Raw genomic sequence first — 20,672 nt, forward strand, 5'->3', positions numbered from 1 at the left:
AGGGTCCCCCCACTCAGCCATGAGGAGGTCTGTGGGTGACATCTGGTGATGCTTGGCTATGGAGGTTTGTGCTGAACTGGCAATGCTCCACAAAATCTTAGCTTGTGGCCCTTCAGAAGGCTTGCCAGGGATGGGCAGGATGGTGATGGGCAGGGAGTGATGGACTGGGTGGTGGTGGTCAGGATGGAGGTGGGCTGTGTGGTGATGGGCAGATTTGTGATGTCTTGGTAGTGATGCATAGGGGTTTGATGGGCAGGTTGGTGATTATCAGAGTGGTGATGGGCTGGGTAGTGAGGGGCTGGTGTTAAGAGTCTAGGTGGTGATGGGCAGGGCGGTGATGAGCGGAGCGCCCCATGGGCTGCTGCCCCCGCAGCCCCACAGTGCCCGGCGCTCCGTGGTTGGGCTCCAGCCGCCCTCTCCCGGGCTCCTGCCGCACTGCACCATCCTCGGGACCGCGTGCCCCAGCAGCAGAGTGGGGAGGCCCCGGGGCAGCTCAGTTCCCGACCCCTGGGGCTGCTAGGCTGGACACCTGTGTGGGACGGTGAATCTTGCTTGGGTCCAGAGTGGGACAGGGGTGTCTGCACCCCAAAATGCACCGTGGAGGGTTGTGTCAGCCCCATGCTAGAGATTCTGTGGTGGCCAAAATTTGTTCACCTTGAACCCAATTCTGGGGCCATTTGGGATCCCAGAGGAGCATTTGGTGATGGTCACAATGGAGACCCTCACCCATCTCCTCCACATGCTGGCTGGGGACATGCACAGGACCAGGCATTCAACAGCCCCTTGGTACCCCCCTGCCCCCATAACCCCCGAATTTGCAGGAGGTCCTCTCTTAGCATTGATGGTGACTCAGAACTCCCAGACTCACCTCTCTGAGCCATCAAGCCCCTGACACTGTGCAACCACAGCCAAGTCACCAGCCATGAGAGCAGCAGGAAGTGGAGACCAAGGGCAGCCCATATCCCGGATGGTGTCCAGCAGCCCCTCACCTCCTTTCAGACCCTTTTCCTCTTCCCTTTTCCCTGCAAGCTCAGCATGGGAATTATTTTTCCCAACTTTCCCAGCAAGACCTTGCAGGGGAAACAGACATGGGCTGTGGGCTTCTCACTGAGGGGAAAAACATAGAAAATATCACAGGGCTGCTCAGAAGAGGAAGTGTTTGAACCAGTGCAACGATGTGCGGCTGTCCCAGGGGAGACCCAACGGGAAGCAAAAAACCCACAGGGAATCTTACTGGATTTGAGATGATTCTCCAAAACAGTTTTTGAAGGGCTTCCTGGGAAGCAGCTGCAGCAGAGGAGCAATGGGGACAGCCAGGGAAGTGGTGAAGTCACCATCTCTGAAGGGGGTTAAAGGAGATGTTGATGTGGTGCTGAGCAACATTGTTTAGTGGTGATCTGCAGTGCTGGGTTAATGGTTTATTTGAGTATCTTAAAGATCTCTTCCAATCAAAATGATTCTGTGGTTCTAAGGACCCCAGCTAAAGCAGCTGATGGAGCTGTAAGAAACAGCCAGGGATTTGGAGCTCCATCAAGGGAAGGCAGAGCTGGAAGCACAGCACCTGTTTTCAGTTCTCCCGGCTGCACTCATAAGGATATTGCTTTTCCCCTCCATCCTTCCCCCTCCTAGTCTTGCCATGTGAAAGGGCACCAGTTGGCAAGGCAGGGGAGATAAGTGATGCAGAGAGGCCTGAAACTTCCCACCAGCAGCCTTGAACAGAGCTTTCTCCTCTCAGAAGGGAAAATAAAGCTCAGATGGATTTATTGCTGGTTTAAATCCCTTTTGATGGTCTGAAAGAGAAAGTTGTGTAGGTAATAGGGAAAACCCTTGGTGATCCTGAACCCACAGCCACGAGCAGAAGATTGCAAAGCCCTAAGCAGCCATGTAAGGGCAGTGAGGACATGTATAAGGGCAAGCAATGAAGACAACAACCTGTGGGGAAGGGTGGTCCAACAGCTGGGTTTCTTAGTTGAGGGCCTGCAAAATAAGCACCATCAGCTTGTTGCTTAGAATATACACTCCATGTACAGCTGAGCGGGGAACAAACAAATTGGAGGAAAGGGGCAATGCTAAGGAGAGCAAATCCTTGACACTGATGTTTACTGGAACAGGATGAGGACAGAGGTGGTCCTTGGTCTGGTGAGGCTTTCAGTGTGGAAGGCCAGGCAGGAGCAGAAGTCAGCCTGTAGGCTTCTCCTAGCTGAATGGTTTATGGCTGCCCTGGGACGTGGGTACCAGCAGCGAGAAATCCATGCCTACATCCGTGAGTATATCCATACATGCACCCATGCATACATCCACACCGACATCTCTGCATACACCTCCATGCAGAAATCCCCACAGAATTCCACTCATCGATTCCTGGATTCTCATACCCGCCCCAACCCTCCACATCCCCCAGATCCACGCTCCCAGGGCTTCGCCCCTCCGAGGATTTGGAGCCGAGCCCAGACTCCCCCAGCGCCGGGATCTTGCTCCGGAGCGGTTCCTCCCCCGCCGGGCCGCGGTGATGGGCGGTGGCAGAGGAGGAGCCGCCTGGACCAGCGCTCCGCCTGCCGGGGCTGGGCCGGGCCGAGCCGGGGCTGCGGGGAGCAGAGGACAGAGGTGGCCGGAGCGCGACCGAGACCGAGGCCGGAGCGGGGAGCGGGACCCGGAGGGCGCCGCAGCGGAGCGGGGTCGAGCGGGGCTGAGAGGAGCCAGAGCGGGGCCGCCCGGGGCCAGGAGCGGAGAAGTCCCCTGCTCCCAACTCCCCCCAAGGCTTTGGGGATCCCAAAGAGGTCCCGGAGCCGCCTGGGGAGGGAGAAGGGGTCCCCACTGCCCCCCGGCGTTGGGCACCCCCAGATCCCCCATCTTATCTCCCTGAACCCTGAGAGAAGGTTCAGGAGGAAAATATCACCCCCGTTGCAGGTCCTTGTGCTCCGCAGGCTGGGGCGGTCTGCCAAACCCAGAGGCATTTCAGTGCTGGAGCCAGTGACCAGAGTGGGGACACCACGGTGCTGGCACCTACGACCACATTACTCCCCTGGAACCCACAGCATCCACAGCCACTTGCGTGCCACTGATGCTGAAGACTGCTGCTGGAGTGCAGGTAGGTGGACAGCCTGGAATGGTGAGGCCACCAATGATTAGGGGTCAAGAGGAGAGGTGGCCTTGCCCAGGTGACGGGGTTCCTGGCCATGCCTCTCTGGAGCAGCAGCCGGATCTGCAGCACAGGCCATAAACCCTCCCAGCGTGCCATGGGGAGGAGCACCGCGGCACAGGAAAAACACAGCGCCTGCGGTAAGGTGACCTGCACCAGGTGATACGTGACAGGCTCTGTGTGGAGTTCCTCCGTGGGAAAACACTCAGCTAGGTGAGAAAACTCCTCCTTAGGGTACATAGGGAGCCCAGATCCTCTGCCCAGGCATGGAACCTTGGCTGGGAGGAGAATTATCCTGGCTGTCACAGGATGTTTATTCACCTGCTCCATTTCCTGGGCTCCAGGGCTGGTGCCACCAGGAACAAAAAGCTGATACCTTATTACTATGCAATTAAGGGCACACCCATCTGTGGGGTGCCAGGGGGTGGCTGATCACCTTTTTGTCCCCACAGGGCGTGGAGCCATGAAGCTGAATGAGAGGAGCTTGGCCTTTTATGCCACCTGTGACTCGCCAGCGGACAACAGTGGCTTCCTCTACAAGCGTGGTGAGCGGCACACGGCCTACCACCGCCGATGGTTCGTGCTGAAGGGCAACATGCTCTTCTACTTCGAGGAGCGGGAGAGCCGGGAGCCGGTGGGTGTCATCGTGCTGGAAGGTTGCAACGTGGAGCTCTGTGATTCAGCTGAGAACTTCGCCTTTGCCATCCGCTTTGGCAGCGCCAAGTGTCGCACCTATGTGCTGGTGGCTGAGAGCCAGGCCGCCATGGAGTCATGGGTGAAGTCACTGTCCCGAGCCAGCTTCGACTACATGCGCCTGGTGGTGCGGGAGCTGGAGAAGCAGCTGGAGGAGATGCGCTGGGGTATGGCTGGTGGATGTGGGGGCTACCAGGGGCCATCTGGCTCCTGGAAGCTGAAGTCCTCAGTGCTGGAGCAGGCACCAGAGCGCCTGCCGGCTCTGCCTGCTGTCCTGCCGAAGGAGAATGGCTGTGCAGTGTGGAACAACACACCAGGAGTGCACCGGCCACCCGATACTTCTGGCTGCAATGAGCATGATGGTGAAGAGAACCCGCGGCCACCACCACTACCACCACGCAGGCGGGCATCAGGCAGTGAGGTGGGCAGCAGTAGGGCAGCTGGAGCAGAGAGCCTGTCCAGCTTCTGCCAGCTCCACGAGCAGTATGGACAGGAAGTGGCACGGCTACGGCAGGACTGGATGGAGAGGCGGCGTAGCCCCCAGCCTTGAGAGATGGCTGAGCCGTGGTGACCCACCACAACTTGTGGCAGAGAGGAGGTGATCACCTTTGGTGCCACCTTGGTCCCCTCCTCTTCCAAGGATGTGCAGCCTAGTCTGTGGTGGTGATGGACACCTGCTGATGGTGCCACAAAGGGACACCAGTGCTGCTCTGTGACAGCAAAGCACCATGCACCCATGGCAGCTGGGCTCAGTGTACTGTCAGCCAAATGTGAAGCTACCAAGCTCTTAGGGTTTCCAGGCTCTTGGGCATCTTGTGCTAGGCAATGGGTGCTCCCTGCAGGGGTACGTTCCTTCAGCCATGCCTGTGCAAATGAAACTAGTTGCTGACTGATGCCTCCTGAGAATGAGCCCTTGCACTGGATCTGGTGGGACCTCTTGATGCTATCACATCAGGATCATGTGCTGACAATGCTTTTGGATGAGATTTCCCTGTCCTGAGCCCCTGAGTGTTTCACAGCCAGGGAGCCTGCTGCCTTCTTCCTCCCATGCCCAGCTGTGACATCACACTACACCACCAGCGCAAGCAACTGGCTGAGGTTGGTTGAGCTCCACCGGATCCCTCTGCTCCGGCAGGATGTGGTTTGAAAATTTAAGTATCAGCGAGTGCAGCCCTTCCTTAATGGCAGCAGCACCGTGTCCCTGGCTGTCCCTGGAGCTGGTGGCACCCAGCCCTGGTGGTTTTACACTGCTTATGGCCCATCTGGTGAACCTGGGTATGGACAGATCTGAGGGGAACACAGTGACTGTGGACACCACCTTGCTGGGTAGATATTTTGGGGCAGGGTATCATCCCTGGGCTGTCTCACAAAGGGGAAGCATCACTCATGGAACAGGAACGTGTGTGTCAGCATGGAGGGTGTCTAATGATTCATGTGCCAAATCAGAGCAAAGCTGGTGTCTCATGCAGATGTTTCTCTTTTATCTCCCTAACGGATTATATGGACACTAAAGCTGCTGGCCCAGAGGTAGGGTAACCCACACTGGGTCTAGGGGCAGCAGTCAGGGTGCCCCAGGTTTGGGCTGAGTGGCTGTGGATCCCTTTACCCCCTTGGGACAGGCACAAGATTTTGCTACAATAAAAGTTGTTCCAGAAATTCCTTCCTGGCCTTAGTTCTCATTTTAAGTCCCTGGGAATGGGGCCCAGGTGAAAATTAATCCTCCACTTTCTCCCCATCTCCTGTCCTCACCATGACCATGGGGTTAGGCAGGGTATGTTGCCTGAGTGAGAGATGGTCAATGCCAGGGTCGTGTAATGCCCTGAACCCCCCCACCTGCCCACAGGGGTAGGATGAGATGAGATGGGTGGGATGGATTGGGACGGATGAAAGGTGTTGGAATAAGATGATGAGATGATGAGATGTGATGAGATTAGCTGATGACATCAGGACAGAGCACCAGGGTGGTCCTGTGACTGGGACAACATGGTTCTGCCCTCCGTGACAAGTTGAACAACCAGGCAAACATGCCCAGCATGGGGATTTGGACATTGGAAAAGAGCTGGCAGTCTGAATGGGAGCAACACTTTGGGGGAAGAAATTGTTCCTCATCTCCAAACTAAAACCTCCCCTGGGGCAACTTGAGGCCGTTTCCTCTCATCCTATCACTTCTTCCATGGGAGAAGAGACCAACCCCCACCTGACTCCAACCTCCTTTTGGGGAGTTGTAGAAAGCCAGAAGGTCTCCCCTCAGCCTCCTTTCCTCCAGGGTGAACAACCCCAGTTCCCTCAGCTGCTCCTCAGGAGACTTGTGCTCTAGACCCTTCACCAGCTTCATTGCCATTCTCTGGACCTGCTCTAGCACCTCCTTGTCCTTGTAGTGAGTAGCCCAACACTGAACCCAGGATTCCAAGTGGAATATTCAGTTATGGAAGCAACCAACACAACCCCATACCCCATGTATCAGCCCACAACATCCCACCTATGTGAACATTTCCATATACTTGCCAACACAGGGTTTTGCAGTGGGTTAGGGGGGGACATTTCTTGGGGCAGCTGAGGCATGAAGCCAGCCAGGGCGACTTGCTCACCAAGAGCACTGTAGAGCATAGAGCTCTGCTCCTGCCCAGGCCCAGCACCTCACTCCATGTTTCAGCTTTTGGAGTGGTGCTGCTGCGGGCAGCTACCACCCCAGCTTCCAGATGGTTAATGTGGCCCCATGAGTCAGCTGCAGAGGAAGATTGGGGTTTCCATGGCAGCCAGCCCAGCTTCTCCAGACGTTCAGATATTCATTGAAAACTAAATCCTTCCCAACATGTTAGCCGACAAACAAGCCTGAACAGATCTGCAACATATGGATTTATTAATTAATCAAACACACACACACCCACCTCATGTCAGAAGCACCAAACTCACCCTGTGATGGCCAGCTCTGGAGAAGAGCCCTGCTGGGGTGTGCTAACATTGGGCAACACTGAGCTGAACCTCACAATGAAGGAGCAAACCTGCACCTGGGATGAGCACAAGGCTTTCACGGGGTAGAATCTCACCCTGAGCTGCACTAACCCCATTTAACATCCTCTTCTTTTCCCCCCAGTCCCTGGGAGATGTTTATTGCAGTGAGAGATTCCAAACCCCTGTGAACACTGCAATCCTGGGCAACTGCTCTGGGTGACCCTGCTTTAGCAGGGGGCTCAGACAAAACGATTTCCAGAGATCCCTTCCAACCCCCACCATGCTGGAATACTGTGACTTCCAAGGAAGCAAACATCAACCCATCAGGGCAAGAGGAGCTCCCATCCCAGCCACCTCTGGACAAAGCACACCCCAAGGCCAGAGTCGTATCCAACTTCTGTATTTAGTGGCTCTTTACAGAACTTGTTCCTTCCAAAATTGTTAAACAAAGTTCATTGATCTCATAGAAACTTTTGAAGTACAGCAGATGAGCCTAACAAAAATGTGACCAGTATGTCCCGCTAGCTTTAATACAACAGGATTGCCGTGGTCAAGACTCTCCTAAGTGCTTCCTTGAATCCTGTTCCACTAAAGCTCCCACTAGCACATGACGGAGAAGAGCAGTCAATGGTTGCACCTCAACCTTCTGCAGCACAGTGGCAGGGAAAAAGAGTGGCCATGGGCAAGCTGGGGCTTGCTGGGGCAGGGTAGGTGGGCAAGGAGAGCCATGCCTTAGCAGAACCACGTTTAGCATCACTCCTGAGCCACCACCCAGATATAAAAATACCTTGATTGCAATAAAAATGTAGACAGTGTGGTATCAGTTGATGCATAGCCTTGGAGCCTGGCAGAGGAGACCTCCCAGCAGTGGTGCCCTTGGTGGTTGATGCCACATGATCAGGAGAAAGGGCACCGCAGCCCAGCGTGGGCCACCTCGCATTATTTAAAGGCAATTTGTTAGCAGAGGCTGTTTGGCTGTAGTGGAGTCAGGGAGGTGGTGGGGAGCACATCAGGATGTTGCCACCACCAAGCTTCTGCACTTTCATGCAGGGTCAGCCCTGGAAAGCCAAAGTGTGATGGTGCTTTTGCCCAGTTCAGGCCTGAGCTTGCCCAGTTCAGATCTGAGCTTGCCCAATTCTAGCAGAACCCTGGTGTGACACCTCGGGGCTCATCCCAAGCTCCAGCAGGAGCCACTGCCTGGGGACAAGGCTGCAGTGAGGGGACAATCCTCTTGCCCAGGTGCTCACCCTAAAAAAAAGTGCTTCAGCCTCAAAACCACCTGTGATGTTAGGAGCAGCCCTAAGCAGGGTTTGGCCCCCCATGAACATGTGGCTCATGATTTTTGGGCGCTCCTCCACAAGCACCAGTGCCCCAGGGGCAAAGCTCACAGGCTCCAGCTCTTTTCCTTTCCCAAATGGATTACAACAGAGCATGGGGAACCACGATTCCACGGATGTCCAACCCCAGCAAGCCAGAGCCATCCCCAAGCCTCGCACCCAGCTACCTCTTCGCATCTCACTCCCAAAATGGCAAGCAGGGTTTGAGTTCTTTGCTTTTCCATCAGTTTCTCTCTTCCTTTGGGAGCTGGCAGGAGCTACGCTGCGCCATACCGGGGCTGCCACTGGTTGCCGGCTGGAGGAGGCATGAGGGACAGTGCTGGGACCATGCTACATCTTGTTCCAGGAGGCTATTGCAGACATTTCTACAACATACACAACCGCACGGGACATTCTGCGTTACAAAGGTTTCCAAAAACATAAACCACCAGAACTAAACAGACACTCGATGGCATCAGGGGGTCTTGCTTTAGAGTCTTCAGGGACTATGGTGCAGTCTCTGGCCGGGGCAGAAGCGATGCAGTGTCTTACAGACAAGAGGTGGGAACAGTTTATTTGGTCAGTCTCATAGTGCTTCTTGATGGCTTTGCTCAGTTAAGTCTTTTCTGTGGGTTTGGGTTTCGTGGTGGGGGTTTGTTGGTTTTTTTGTGTGTGTGTGTGTGTGTGTGTGTGTTTTGTTTCTTTCTCTTTTAATCTCATCCAGTGGCAAACTACAAGACTTCAGTGTACATTTCATGACACGACTGCTACATCATCTTGATTTTAGAGCTATCTTTAATATCAAAGCAGCTTAGGCTGTTAATAAATTCCAAAGTATCCTTTTATTAAAATATCTAAAAGAAGTCTATAAATATTTTTTTTGTTTGTCTGTTTCTTTTTTTTTTTTCTCCTTTCTTTCTTCTTCTTTTTTTTTTTATTTTTTTTAACTTTTTTTTTTTGTTTTCTCTTTTCTAAAATTGTTCCCAGTTTTTCACATTGAAAACAAAGCTGGGAGGAGGGAATCAACTTTGTAGTGGGGACCTCCCCCCTTTCCATGGGTCTTCCCCTCCATGGTGCCAGCTGCCGGTTGCCTCTCGGTGTTTTATATATATATAACAAAATATATATATATGTATGGGGGAGGGGGGGGATATATATATATTTAGGGCATTAGGAGGGCTCAGAACTCCCATTCGAGGGCCTCCTCACGGTTGGCAGCTCGCTCCAAGCGATGGATGATGTTGTTGAGGTTGGCCATCTTCTCATGGCGCCGCTGGACACTGGTGTTGAGCCGGGGACCGGGGGCTGGCGGCAGTGCCGGTGAAACTGGCCCAGCAGAGGATGGCCCTGGTGAGGCTGAGCCAGTGAGGCCGGGAGAGGATGCGGCTGAGGGCGATGTTGGGGAAACCTCCAAGCTGCAACGGGATGATCCTGACGAGGACTGGGAGCTGTCGAGGTGTGTGTGTGGGGGTGCGGGTCCTCCAGTGGCAGCACCAGCATGGCCTCCTCGCCGCGGGAGGCTACCGGCACTGGGGGTGGTGGCGTGGGGAGCAGACCCCGGCTCTTCCTGGGGAGGTCCTGTCCCCTCAGCCGCCCCAGCTGGGCTGTGTGAGTCCTGTCGGTGGCCCCAGCCTCCCGCTTCCCCCTGCTCCTCCTTCACCTTCATGGGTGCCGTGGTGGAGCAGGGGTGCTCGTTCCCCCCAAACATGGGTTTACGGTCCTCGGCGTCCGAGTCGGGGCTGTGGGGGGCCCGGCGCCCAGGGATGGCCACCCCACTGCTCTGCTCTGGGTCTGTGTCATTGTCTTGCGTGCCCTCCACCAGCATTTCCCGGCGCATCCGTGACCTGTTGGGACACAACCACAGAGTGACCACCAACCATCAAGTTGTGAAAAAGCCTCTCCAGACAGAAAAATGTGATGACATCACTTGAGAGGTCAAACACTCAAAGTCCACCTTGCTGGTCTTGAAAACCCTTTTGGGGGGAAAATCACTGCTTCTTGAACATGGGGAATGGATTTTGCCACACTTTGGGCTGTTTCCAGCTGAACTGACCCAGTTTTCCAAGTGTTTTCCACTACCCTTTTTTGTTGTTCAATGCATAATGGTTTTCAAAGGTTTATTTTAAGGCAGTTGTGTTTACTGAGAGCTCGAGGGGCTTTCATGGAATCACACAAGAGGAAAAGTCACAGGTTTAAAAGCCCCATTAGATGTTTCACCAAAATGCCTGAATCTTCAAGCTCTCCCACGCAATGACTTCATGCAAGAAACCTCAGCCAGCTTCCAGCAATACTGACCAGTTACTCTATGCTGCCTGGGGGGAGATGGAGTCATTTGGAGGCTCTGTGGACCAGACACAAGCACTTACAGCTTTTGATACTGGTTTATACAGGGGTGTTGCCTCAGAGAGGAGGCAGCTCTTGGTGTAGGTCTGAGGAGGATTCAGGAGCCATGTATCTGCCTGCAGTTCTGCCTGATGGTAAAGCCTGTGCTTCTCCCTGGGACTAGGCTGCTGTAGGGATGGATTCTGTGCTCCAGAAGCCTCCATGAGGTTTTCCTCCACCCATTACAGAGCACCTGCTTGGTAGTGACTGGTGTTGATCATGATAATGTCTTTAAATGCTCAACACAGAATTGCATTGGTTGGAAGAGACATATAAGATCAAGTCCAACCGTTAATCCAGCACTGCCAGGTCACCACTAAACCATGTCCCTCAGCGTTGCATACACAGAGCTTTTCAATCCTTCCAAGGACACTGACTCCACTACCTCCTTGGGCAGCCTGGTCCAGGGCTTGATAACCCTTTCAGAGGAGACATTTTTCCTCGTGTCCAACCTAAACCTCCTGTGGTGCAACTTGAGGCCATTTCATCTCCTCCTGTCACTTGTTACTAGGGAGGCACACTCAGTGTTTCAGCTGCAATCCAATACCTGGAGACCACCAGTGACCACATGTGGGTCTGCACCTCCCAGTTCAGGCAAGAGATTGGGAAGGATGGAAACAGTGCCACCATCTTGGTGACACAGCACCGTCTGTCTAAGGCACAAGAGAGCCCATACCTGTAGTTGTGGAACCAGTTGATGACGGTGTTGGTCTTGAGGTTGAGCTGGAAGGAGAGCAGCTCAATGGTCTGCTGGGAGGGGTAGGGCTCTAGCTGGTAGGCTTTCTTTAGGGCTTCCTTCTCCTCTGGGGCCAGCACCACCCGTGGCTTCTTGATCTGGAGGAGGCTGAGGTCCTGTGGCTGCAGGCTGGGGCTGGCACACTCAGAGCGGGCGCTGGGGGACTCACTGTCTGAGCTGGTGTTCATCAGCCCGTAGCGACGCTTCAGGTAGGCTGCAGGAGAGGACACACAGCTGCGTGCTGCTCACGCCCCAGCACGAGTTGCCCCCAGCTCAGCCAGCTCCCCAGACCCAGCGGGTGGCATCACCCTGACCCTCACCTTTCTTCTCCAGCTTCTTCATGTCACGCAGCTTCTCCACGTTGTGGGGGTCATTGAGCCAGAGCTGCATGCGGACGAAGGGCTCCCTCCCCTTCAGGCTCAGCTTGTGCCACGGCTTGGGCCTGGAGAGGAGATCGGACACCGAGCCCTGTGTCAGGCCCAGGATGCTCTCCCCAAACAGCCGCTGGCCTGGCAGAGGAGAAGCAGAGGTGGTTAGAACAGGGCAGAGCAGTAGAACAGGCACTTCGGTCTCCCCATGGAGTGGAAGCACCCCATATCCCAGCCAGCATCCTTCCCAACATGCTGGGGTCCCCCACAGTGAACAGAGTTTGTGTTCATGGGAACCAGGGTGATGCATCCATGCAGCCTCACCAGCAGCTCCCGAAAACCCAGGGTGGAGAAAGGGTCCGCACCTAAATTGTTGTCCGTCAAGACCTCCTTGACCTTCTTGGTGATGGAGTAGGTGTCCAGCTCTGGGGACATGGCGACGATCTCCTGGATGCCCATGGGTCCCTGGTTGTTGGGGTATGTCTTTCCACCCAGGGCAGGTGTTGACCGGCTCTCAGGCTGCTGGTTTTCTTTGCTGCTCTCCAAGGCCAGGGTGAGAGGTTCCTGGCAACCCTTCTCATGCTCAGTGGGGCTGGGGGGTGGCGAGGGGGATGGCTGGGATTCCGCTGGGCTGGCTGTGTGACACCGGGGCAGAGGGGTCAGCAGGGACAGTGGGATGGGACACTGGGAACAGGAATGTTATTTAGGAGATCTACAGAGGGGAGATGCCAGCCAAGTCTCTCTGGCAGCTACAGCAAAGTGGGAGGTACTGGTGGAATAATTAAAGAGAGAAAATACCACTAACATAAAAATAAACCCCAAGTTACTACTTTACGCCAGGCATGAAGCCAAAGATTTTTATTGTGGTTTTCCTTTATTTTTCAAACCCATTTCTAACAAAACAATATTGAGGACCCGCACAACAGCCCTAAATTGTCTAAGTGGCTAATTAAGGGGGTTCAAAATTAGTTGGTTTCATCAGAGGATAGGGGGGTGAAAAGGGCTTCCCAGGACTGGGGTTTGTGTGAGGTGCTGGGTGCAGCTCTTCCTGGTGCTGCAGATGGGATGAGCGAATGGGTGTAAAAGCATCAGGGGCAGTGATGGCACACAGGGGCCATGGGGACACCAGTGGCACTTACCCTGGGAGGCTGTTGGCTGCTGGCTGATGCCTTGGCCCAGCTGGTCAGTCAACCAGAGCTGCATGCGAATGAAAGGCTCCCGACCCTTCTGCGTCAGCTTGCTCCATGGCTTGGGTCGCGATAGCATGTCGCTCACACTGCCCTGGGACAGCCCCAGCACCTAGGACACCACGTAGGTGTCACTCCTTGGGGTTGAGCTGCTGCCTACCCTCTGTCCCCATACTGAGAGAGAGGAGGCAGGTTGCCACCAGCTGCCACACTCACAGCCCCGTGACATGACTGGATCCCTTAGCCATGGGCGCTGGGACCCTGGTAGGTCCCCCTGGGATAGCCAGTAGGCTGGGAAGATGGACCCTGAAGGGAACAGGGCATTCCTGGTGGGATGTTCCACCAACCAATTGGTGGCCAATTGTGAGAGACCTCTTGGGATTGGGTCAGACCCTGAGGACTCAGCATCCTCCAAGGAGGAAACCAGTGGGGAGACCAGGGACCCTGGAAGGAGCTAGAAGAGGCCACTGGTGAGTCCCAGGATCTGGGTCAAAGAACAGAGGGAACACGAGACCCCCCTTCTCCAGGATGGTACCTTCTCTCCAAAGATCCTCTGGCAGATGCCATTCTTGGCCAACTTCTCCTTGACCTGCCGAGTCAGCTCCAGAGTGTCTACCTCCCTGTACATGTACATCTCATATTGCTCTGGCGTGAGTGGTGGCACGGTGGGCTTCAGGGTCCGTGGTACGTAGGCAGGGTAGTAGGAGAGACGACCACCAGCCGCCGGCTCCGTGCCAGCTCCCTCCGTCTTCATCTCCGACAGCCGGTGGGGCTCATCATCTGCTGGTGGCAGCTCATCCTCATTGGTACCACCCTCACTGGGCTCTCCCCGTGGCCATCCCCGGCCATTGGCCATGCTGGAGTAGCTCGAGGAGGAGGAGGAGAGCGAAGGTGAGACAGAGGTGTAGGGTCGGCTGAGCAGGCTCCTCTCTGAGGCCCAGTGCTGGTCGAAATAGGAGCCGGCATCACCAATCTCTGACTTCACCTTCCGGATGATGCTCTGGACAAAGGCAGCGGGTGAGAGGACAGCCAGAGGTGTTTGCTGGGGGCTGGGGCTGGCCGCACTCCCCTCCTCCTGCTTGACATAGGTGGGAACAATGTTCTGGTTGACAGTGGCCAGTGTGGAGCGTTCAGCTGGTGATGTGTCCTCAGGGTGCCCGCTGCCCCCAGACTCCATCTCCAGCAGTGCCTGCTGCTGTGCCTGCATCTCCCGCCGTGCCTGCTCCAGGATGCTCTTGATGGCATCCTCTGAGCTGCTGCTACCTGTCCCGTTGGCCACTGCTTGCGATGATGATGGTGTTTTGGGCTCCCCTGCAAAGAAATAGGGTGAGGGGAACCCAAAGGGGTAGCATGCATCCCAGAATCCCAGTATGGTGGGCATTGGAAGTGACCTCTGAAAATCATTCAGCCCAACCTCCCTGATAAAGCAGGGTCACCCACAGCAGATTGCCCAGGGCCATAACATCCAGGCAAGTTTGGAATCTCCAGAAAAGGAGTCTCCACAACCTCTCTGGGCAGCTTGCTCCAGGGTTCCAGCACCCTCACACCAAAGATGTTTCTCCTCTTGTTCAGATGGAACCTCCTGAGTTCTAGTTTGTGCCCATAGCCCCTTGTCCTGTGACTGGATATCACTGAAGTCTGGCCCCAACCTCTTGCACCCCACAGGCCCTTTAGCTGTTACTGAATATTGAAAAGATTCCCTCTCAGACTGTGCTTCTCCAGGCTAAACAGCCTCAGGTCTCTCAACCTTTCCTCTTCACAGAGATGTTCCAGTCCTCTCAGCATCTTTGTAGCCCCTACTGGACCCTCTCCAGTAGTTCCCTGCGTCTCTTGAAGTGGGGAGCCCAGAACTGGACTGAGTGCAGTGTGGCCTCACCAGGGCAGAGTAGTGTGGGAGGAGAACCTCCCTCAACCTGGTGGCTACACTCTTCTTAATGCACCCCAGGAGACCATTGTCCTTCTTGGCCACAAAGGCACATTGCTGGCTCATGGTGAACATGACCCCCAGCACTTTCAGGTCTTCTCTGTGGAACTGCTTTCCAGCAGGTCAACCCCAAACCTGTACCAGTGCAGGGGGTTATTCCTCCCCAGGTGCAGGACTCTACACTTGCCCTTCTTGAACTTTGTGAGGTTCCTCCATGTGGTCATAATTGAGAACACAGGAGAAAAGGGATCTTTTCTTGGTCTGGTTTGGAGCACTCTCCATCAGGTGGATGTCCCATGTAGGTGCAGATCAGCAGGACCAGCAGCACCCACAAAGTTAAAGCTGCAACACCCTTGACTCAGAGTGAGCTTTCTTTTTGAAGATTGCAAAATAAATCTCATCACCAATGAAGGTAACAAACATCTTTGTTTTCCCTATCTGGTTTTCCACCATTCCTGTCTAGTTGAATTCTCTGGGATTCTGCTCTCTCAGCAGATAACCTGCTTTAGTGTCTTTCATTTCTAGTAATCAACTGTGAGAGCAGCTGCTTCAGTGATTCCTCCTGCCAGGTGGATCCTGCATCCTCTTTTAATCATTTGTTTGGGGAATGGGGGGAGAAAAGAGTAGATCCAAAGTTTCTGAAAGCCCAGGTACAAACATTGCTGCTTGGGGAGTCTTCCATCCCTAACAGTATTTAGCAGCATTTCTTCTACCCACCATGTCCCAAATCCATATGGATGTCTGTGGGAGAAATGCCAAACAAAGCCCATTTTGGGTTAGGCTGGTGCTGGGCACCCAGTGCCACCCTTAAAAATCATAGAACAACAGAATGCATCAGGTTGGAAGGGACCCTCGAAGATCATCTTGATCTCATCATCCCCCAGCCTGGACTGATATCAAGGATTGCCCCAATCCAGATGCAGGACCTTGCTCTTCTCCTTATTAAAGCTTCCCAGGGCTGCAGAGTCTGACCACCCCTGAGGCCACCCACACACCAGCACCTACCTCCCTTCTGCGACTCGATCTCCTTCTTTGCCTGCTCCAGGATGCTTTTGATGGCATCATCAGAGCCGGTCTCGGGCGTCCTGATCCGTGGTGTGATGCTACCTGATCAAAGAGACAGGAAAACAGCTTTGTCACTGGTGCTGGTTTTACAAGCTTCACTTGTGTGCCAGGAAGCATTCACTTCTCCTTGTGTTCAGTTATTTTTAGGGATGCTGCTTTTAAGACAAATGTCACTCCTGATTAGTTGCCAACTGGAGCACGGGGAGCCCCAGTAGCCCTGATTGCCAGCTCTTGCCTCCAGCACATCGTTTCCCAGCCACCCTGCTTGCCCCATCCCAAAGGCCCCTGCTCCCCACTGGAACACAGGGTGCTAGGCAGAGATACAAGGACAGTGATCATGTCCCCCATGTCTGGCACTGTGCCCTCCGGGCTGTGCAGGTGAAGGATTAATACTGAACTGGATCCAGAGCATAAATCAGAACCCTCTGGGTTGAAACACCAGCAGATGCATGGACCAGCATAACCACCATGGGGGCCTGAGTGACCAGCTGCCGCTGCTGCCACTGCTGAGATAGGGCCACAACCCACCATCCCCAGAGCTGGGTGTTACCATTTCATGGTGGTGCCAACACCATGCCAGGGTCCTGCTGCATTAGGACTTCAGTACTTTAAGGAAATACTCCCTGGCACATTGATTGCTATGCCACGAACCAGCCTGATGAATAATTGAATGGCACTTGGCAGAGTTAATGAGTAAAACACGGCTGGGGATGTGACTTCCACAACGATGGGTTGTTGTAATTGCTGCCATTTGCCAGGGCCCATCCTGCCCTGCTGTGGCTCCATCCCACCCCACACCAAGTGGAGGGACCACCAGGGACAATCCCTGAGTACCACCAGTGACCCCACGCGTGGCCCTGCCTGTCTTGCCAGCTCACCATGGGGTGGCGACATTCCTACCACACAACTGGGCACCCTGGGGTGCTGCTGGGGTGAACTGGGGGGCATCAGGAGGGAATCCCACAGCACTGCTTGCAGCATCCCAGGGCAGGACCCATTGGCCAGGGCCACCCCAACCACTCACCTCTCTGGCGCACCTGGATAGTCCTCAGGGCCAGCACGTTCTGCTCGTCGGAGAGGAACTGCTTCATCTTGATGAACGGCTCCTTGCCCTTCACCGTCAGCTTGCGCCAGGGCTTGGGCCGGGCCAGGATCTCACTGACAGAACCCTGTGACAACCCCAGCACGTAGTGCCCAAAGACTCTCTGCCCGATGTTGTGCTTCAGCAGCTGCTCTTTCACCTGGAAGGCGATTTCGGCCGTGTCCAGCTGCTCCTCCTCGGCAGAGCTGCCGGCACTGCCCTCAGATGGCTCGCCGGGTGGGCTGGCAGCACTGGTGGTTGGGGTGGTGCTGGGGGGCATGGTGCTGCTTTTGGCCCCAAAGAAGGTGGAGGGGAAGGATGGTCCTCCTCCAGTGCTCTCGCTCTTGTAGGTGGGTGGTGGGAGGTGGGGGGTCTTGGGGTCCCCTGAAAGTCGCTCGCCCCCTGGGAAGGGGGACATGGAAAAAGTCCGGGGGCCCTCAGGGGCCAAACCAGTGCCAGGTAGAGGTGGAAGGGGAGTGGGGGAAGTGGGTTCGTCTGCTGAGGCGTGCTGGGGGGATGGGTACGGCTGCTCCATGCCCAGCGAATCCTTTCCCGACTCATCTTCAGAGTGATCCTCCTCTAGAGATGTATGAGAGAGAGAGGGAAACGCACTAGAGTCCCCCTGGCCTGTAGCCCCAGCCCAGCCCCGCAGTGAAGCAGGTCCTGCCTCAGCTCCCCCAGTTGACTTCCCACACTTGTCCATCCCTCCACTCCACTGCTGGTTCTGGGCTCCTTCCCACAGCCGGGGCAGGATCCAGCCCTGCCACCAAGGGATGGTCCCCGGAGGATTGAGGATTCCCAGTGACCCTACCAGTGTTAGCCAGGAGGTTGGGCTTCTCCAGCAGGTACTTCTGGGAGGGGTAGAAAGCCTCCTTCCCTAGGAGCAGGGCCTCCTCCGCCTTTGATATGCTCTGCAAGGAGCCAAGCCGAGATGGGAAAGGGTGGTGGAGGCACCGGCGGCAGGGCTGGCACGTGTGCTCCAGCCTGGCGAGCAGGTCGGCACCCACCGTGGCACTTGCCTGGGGAAGGCTGCAGCTGGCAGAGGCCACCTTCATCGCCTTCAGGATGCTGGGAGGGAGACAAGAGGGGTGACTTGGTGGGCATAGCTTTTCACAGAATCATGGAATCACAGACTAGTTTCTGTTGGAAGACCATTAAAGATCACCTAGACCAACTGCCCTGCCCTCAGCAGGGACATCTGCAACTAGAGCAGGCTGCTCAGGGCCCCAGACAACCTGACCTGGAATGGTTTCAGCAACAGGGCAGCTACCACTTCTCTAAGCAACCTGGGCCAGTATCTCACCACCACCAGTGTAAAAAATTTCTTCCTTCTCTCTAGTCTAAATCTCCCCTTTTAATTTAAACCCTATAATCCCTTGTCCTGTCACAACAGGCCCTACTGAAACACCTGTCCCCATCTTTCTTACTTGCCCCTCTAAAGCCACAAGGTCTCCCTTCTCCAGGCTGAACAACCTCTGCCATTGAGTGTGCCATAGGTGCCAAAAGCACCCAGCCAGCCAGGAGACAAGGCAGCACGCAGGGATGGTTGTCAAGCCATACCTCAGCTCTGTTTTGATCTCCTCGTAGTCTGCCTGTGCCTGCAGCTTCTCTTCCAGCTTCTGTGGAACAGAGAAGAGTCCTCGCAGCTGGTTCCAAATATACACTCAGCACAGCTGGTCCCACAGACGCCCTCCCTGGAAACCCCCCAGGCCCCATGGGTGTACCTCGATGGCTTCATTCTTGGCAGCCAGCTGCCCCTCCAGCTCGGCAATCTGGTTGGCAGAGGACTCCTCCAGTTCCTGCAACGAGCTCTGGAGGTGCTGGACATCCTTCAGGAGCCGCAGGATCTCCCGGTCCTTGGCAGCCAGAGCAGCCTCCAGCCTTGACCCTGAGCACATGGAATAGTTCACTTTGTCCTGCCGGGAGAGGGGATACCATCAGCTCCCAGGGTCCCAGCACAGGAATATGGGCCTCCCACCAGGTGTGTTCCCACAAAGATCAGCTGAGTCCAGGACTTGGTCCTGTGGCATGGGGACCCAGGGTGACACAGGGAAGTGACAGACTTTTCATCTGCCCTTACAGGTGTCCCAGGTGCTATGGGGGTCTACAACCCCCTCCCTGAAGGAGGATGGAGCTGCAGATAGGGCACGGCCAATGCTACCACCTCCATGGTGGAAAAATGCCATGGACACAGCCATTTTGGTCTTGCTCCTTGACATAATAGGTGCTCCTGAATGCAAAAGGGTGCCCCTGAAACAGTGGGGTGTTTCTGAGTGCAGCAGTGTGCTCCCAAACATGCTGGGGTGCTTCTGGCAGCTATGGGGTGCTCCTATTTATGATGGGTGCTTCTGGCCACGACAGATGCTGCTGGCCATGATGTGGTGCTGCCAGTCAAGAAGGGAGTGCTGATGGCCAAGATGGGGTGCTGTTGGTCCTGAGTGGGTGCTCCCAGCCCTGATGGGGTGCTGTTGGCCCTGAGAGGGCGATCCCAGTCCTGATGGGTACTCTCACCCCAGCAGTGCCTGTTGGGGAGCAGCAGGCCAGGCGCAGGGAGCTATTGACGGCTGCCAGCTGCTCCCGCAAGCTCTCCACCTCCCTCTGTGCCGCCTCCGCTCGCTGCAAGAGAGCAGAAAGCACGTCAGGCTGGGCACCTGCAGCTCATCCCACCCCATACAGCACAGAGTTGGGGCCTGGGACTTGCACTGACCCACATCTCTCCTGAGCATCCCACCATCAACACCATAAGCCTCCCCCAATGTATTTCAGCTACCCACATCCTAACACAGTTCCCAGTTCCAATCCCTGGGCACCAGCTCCAGCCCACCTCCAGGACACTGCTTTTCTCCACTCAAAAGTCTGAATGTCTGTGGGAATTGCTCTTTAAGCCTCTTCTACTATGCACACACATTTATTTGTACCTACATTTTCAGAATTAAATAACGCTGATTAATAGAACTGGACAGGACCAGATGTAATTACACCAGAAAGCAACATCAGGCTGTGGTCAGTCATGCCCTAAAGCACTGGGGAGAGGCTGAAGGTGACCAACACCACCTACAGTAGCCAAAATGGAGCCTGGTAGAAGCTCAAATGCACCAATGATCCCCAACACAGGGTAGCAGGCTCCAGTGGGCAGGTTTGGAGGAGCCAATGATGAAGGAAATCAGAGCCCTCTCTTGATAGGGCTTCCCAGTCCTGGAGCTTGTCCAGCTCATACCATTTCTGGGGACATATACCAGGCCATGTGGATGCTCGGGCTGCTGTGGTGGGTGCAGGACCTGAGGTCTGCAGGGTGAACTCCATCAGCCCCAGAACCTGTGGCCAAGCACAGTGGAAGAGGAGCAGGACACACGCCCTGTGCCGGCTGGAAAGTCATCTCCTAGCTCACCTGGTTGGCTTTCTCAAGATTTGTCATGATCATGGCTACTTCATCTGCCCTGTGACAAGAAAGGAGAAAGCATCAGCAGGCAAAAAGGCATGAGCACAGACCTCCATGACCAGTGAGTGAGCTCTGCAGCTGAGGTCACAGGCTGACATTTTACACACAGGGAGACCCTGTGACTTGGGATGCTGCTGCAATCGCCTAAAGTAACTCAGCTCCTCAAGCCATTTAGAAGCACCACAGGGACATCCCAGCACTGCTGCAGGTGCCCCAGCTCAGCCTCAGGCACACCAACAGCCTCTGGGCATGACCGAGCATCACCTTCAACTTACTTGGATGCAGCTTCCTCATCGTATTTACACCGCAGCTCCAGCAGCTCTGTCTGGGTGGCTTTCAGTGCTGGGAAGAGGAAGAGCAGGGTGACCTGCAAGGTCAGGGTTTGGTCCC

The 20,672-nt window shown here is 55.1% G+C and overlaps 2 protein-coding genes across 7 annotated transcripts in view; one reads left to right on the top strand and one right to left on the bottom strand.

Moving 5' to 3' along the window:
- Positions 1-2,566: 2,566 nt before the first annotated feature.
- Positions 2,567-5,480, top strand: PHETA1 (PH domain containing endocytic trafficking adaptor 1). 2 transcript variants are annotated; one of them, XM_068163405.1, is made up of 2 exons: positions 2,567-3,352; positions 3,592-5,480. In XM_068163405.1, the coding sequence occupies exon 2, from the start codon at positions 3,603-3,605 to the stop codon at positions 4,380-4,382; it is 780 nt and encodes a 259-aa protein (XP_068019506.1). In that variant the 5' UTR covers positions 2,567-3,352; positions 3,592-3,602; the 3' UTR covers positions 4,383-5,480. The 2 variants fall into 2 exon arrangements, with proteins under 2 accessions (XP_068019506.1, XP_068019505.1); XM_068163404.1 differs by having other exon boundaries at positions 2,567-3,088.
- Positions 5,481-6,906: 1,426 nt separating this feature from the next.
- CUX2 (cut like homeobox 2) overlaps positions 6,907-20,672 on the bottom strand; it is an 82,540-nt gene continuing 68,774 nt past the window's right edge. For 2 of the 5 annotated variants that reach the window (XM_068163410.1, XM_068163409.1), the window contains exons 6-20: positions 20,558-20,624; positions 20,232-20,280; positions 19,355-19,459; positions 18,568-18,759; positions 18,404-18,462; positions 17,863-17,911; positions 17,655-17,754; positions 16,787-17,422; positions 15,703-15,804; positions 13,309-14,084; positions 12,726-12,885; positions 11,952-12,221; positions 11,539-11,727; positions 11,159-11,432; positions 6,907-9,944 (exon numbers count right to left, since the gene is read on the bottom strand). In XM_068163410.1, the coding sequence (XP_068019511.1) occupies positions 9,281-9,944; positions 11,159-11,432; positions 11,539-11,727; positions 11,952-12,221; positions 12,726-12,885; positions 13,309-14,084; positions 15,703-15,804; positions 16,787-17,422; positions 17,655-17,754; positions 17,863-17,911; positions 18,404-18,462; positions 18,568-18,759; positions 19,355-19,459; positions 20,232-20,280; positions 20,558-20,624 (3,692 nt within the window). In that variant the 3' untranslated portion in view covers positions 6,907-9,280. Of the gene's footprint in view, positions 9,945-11,158; positions 11,433-11,538; positions 11,728-11,951; positions 12,222-12,725; positions 12,886-13,308; positions 14,085-15,702; positions 15,805-16,786; positions 17,423-17,654; positions 17,912-18,403; positions 18,463-18,567; positions 18,760-19,354; positions 19,460-20,231; positions 20,281-20,557; positions 20,625-20,672 lie in introns of all 5 variants that reach the window. The other 3 variants (XM_068163411.1, XM_068163406.1, XM_068163407.1) reach the window with 2 other exon arrangements.

This window comes from Melanerpes formicivorus, unplaced genomic scaffold (assembly GCF_026170545.1).
Source record: "Melanerpes formicivorus ecotype bairdi unplaced genomic scaffold, bMelFor1.0.p_v2 SCAF_72, whole genome shotgun sequence".
Taxonomy (NCBI): Eukaryota; Metazoa; Chordata; class Aves; order Piciformes; family Picidae; genus Melanerpes; species Melanerpes formicivorus.

Excerpts from the sequence above, each read along its gene's own strand:
- PHETA1 (XM_068163405.1), top strand. The coding sequence starts at position 3,603 with ATGAAGCTGAATGAGAGGAGCTTGGCCTTTTATGCCACCTGTGACTCG.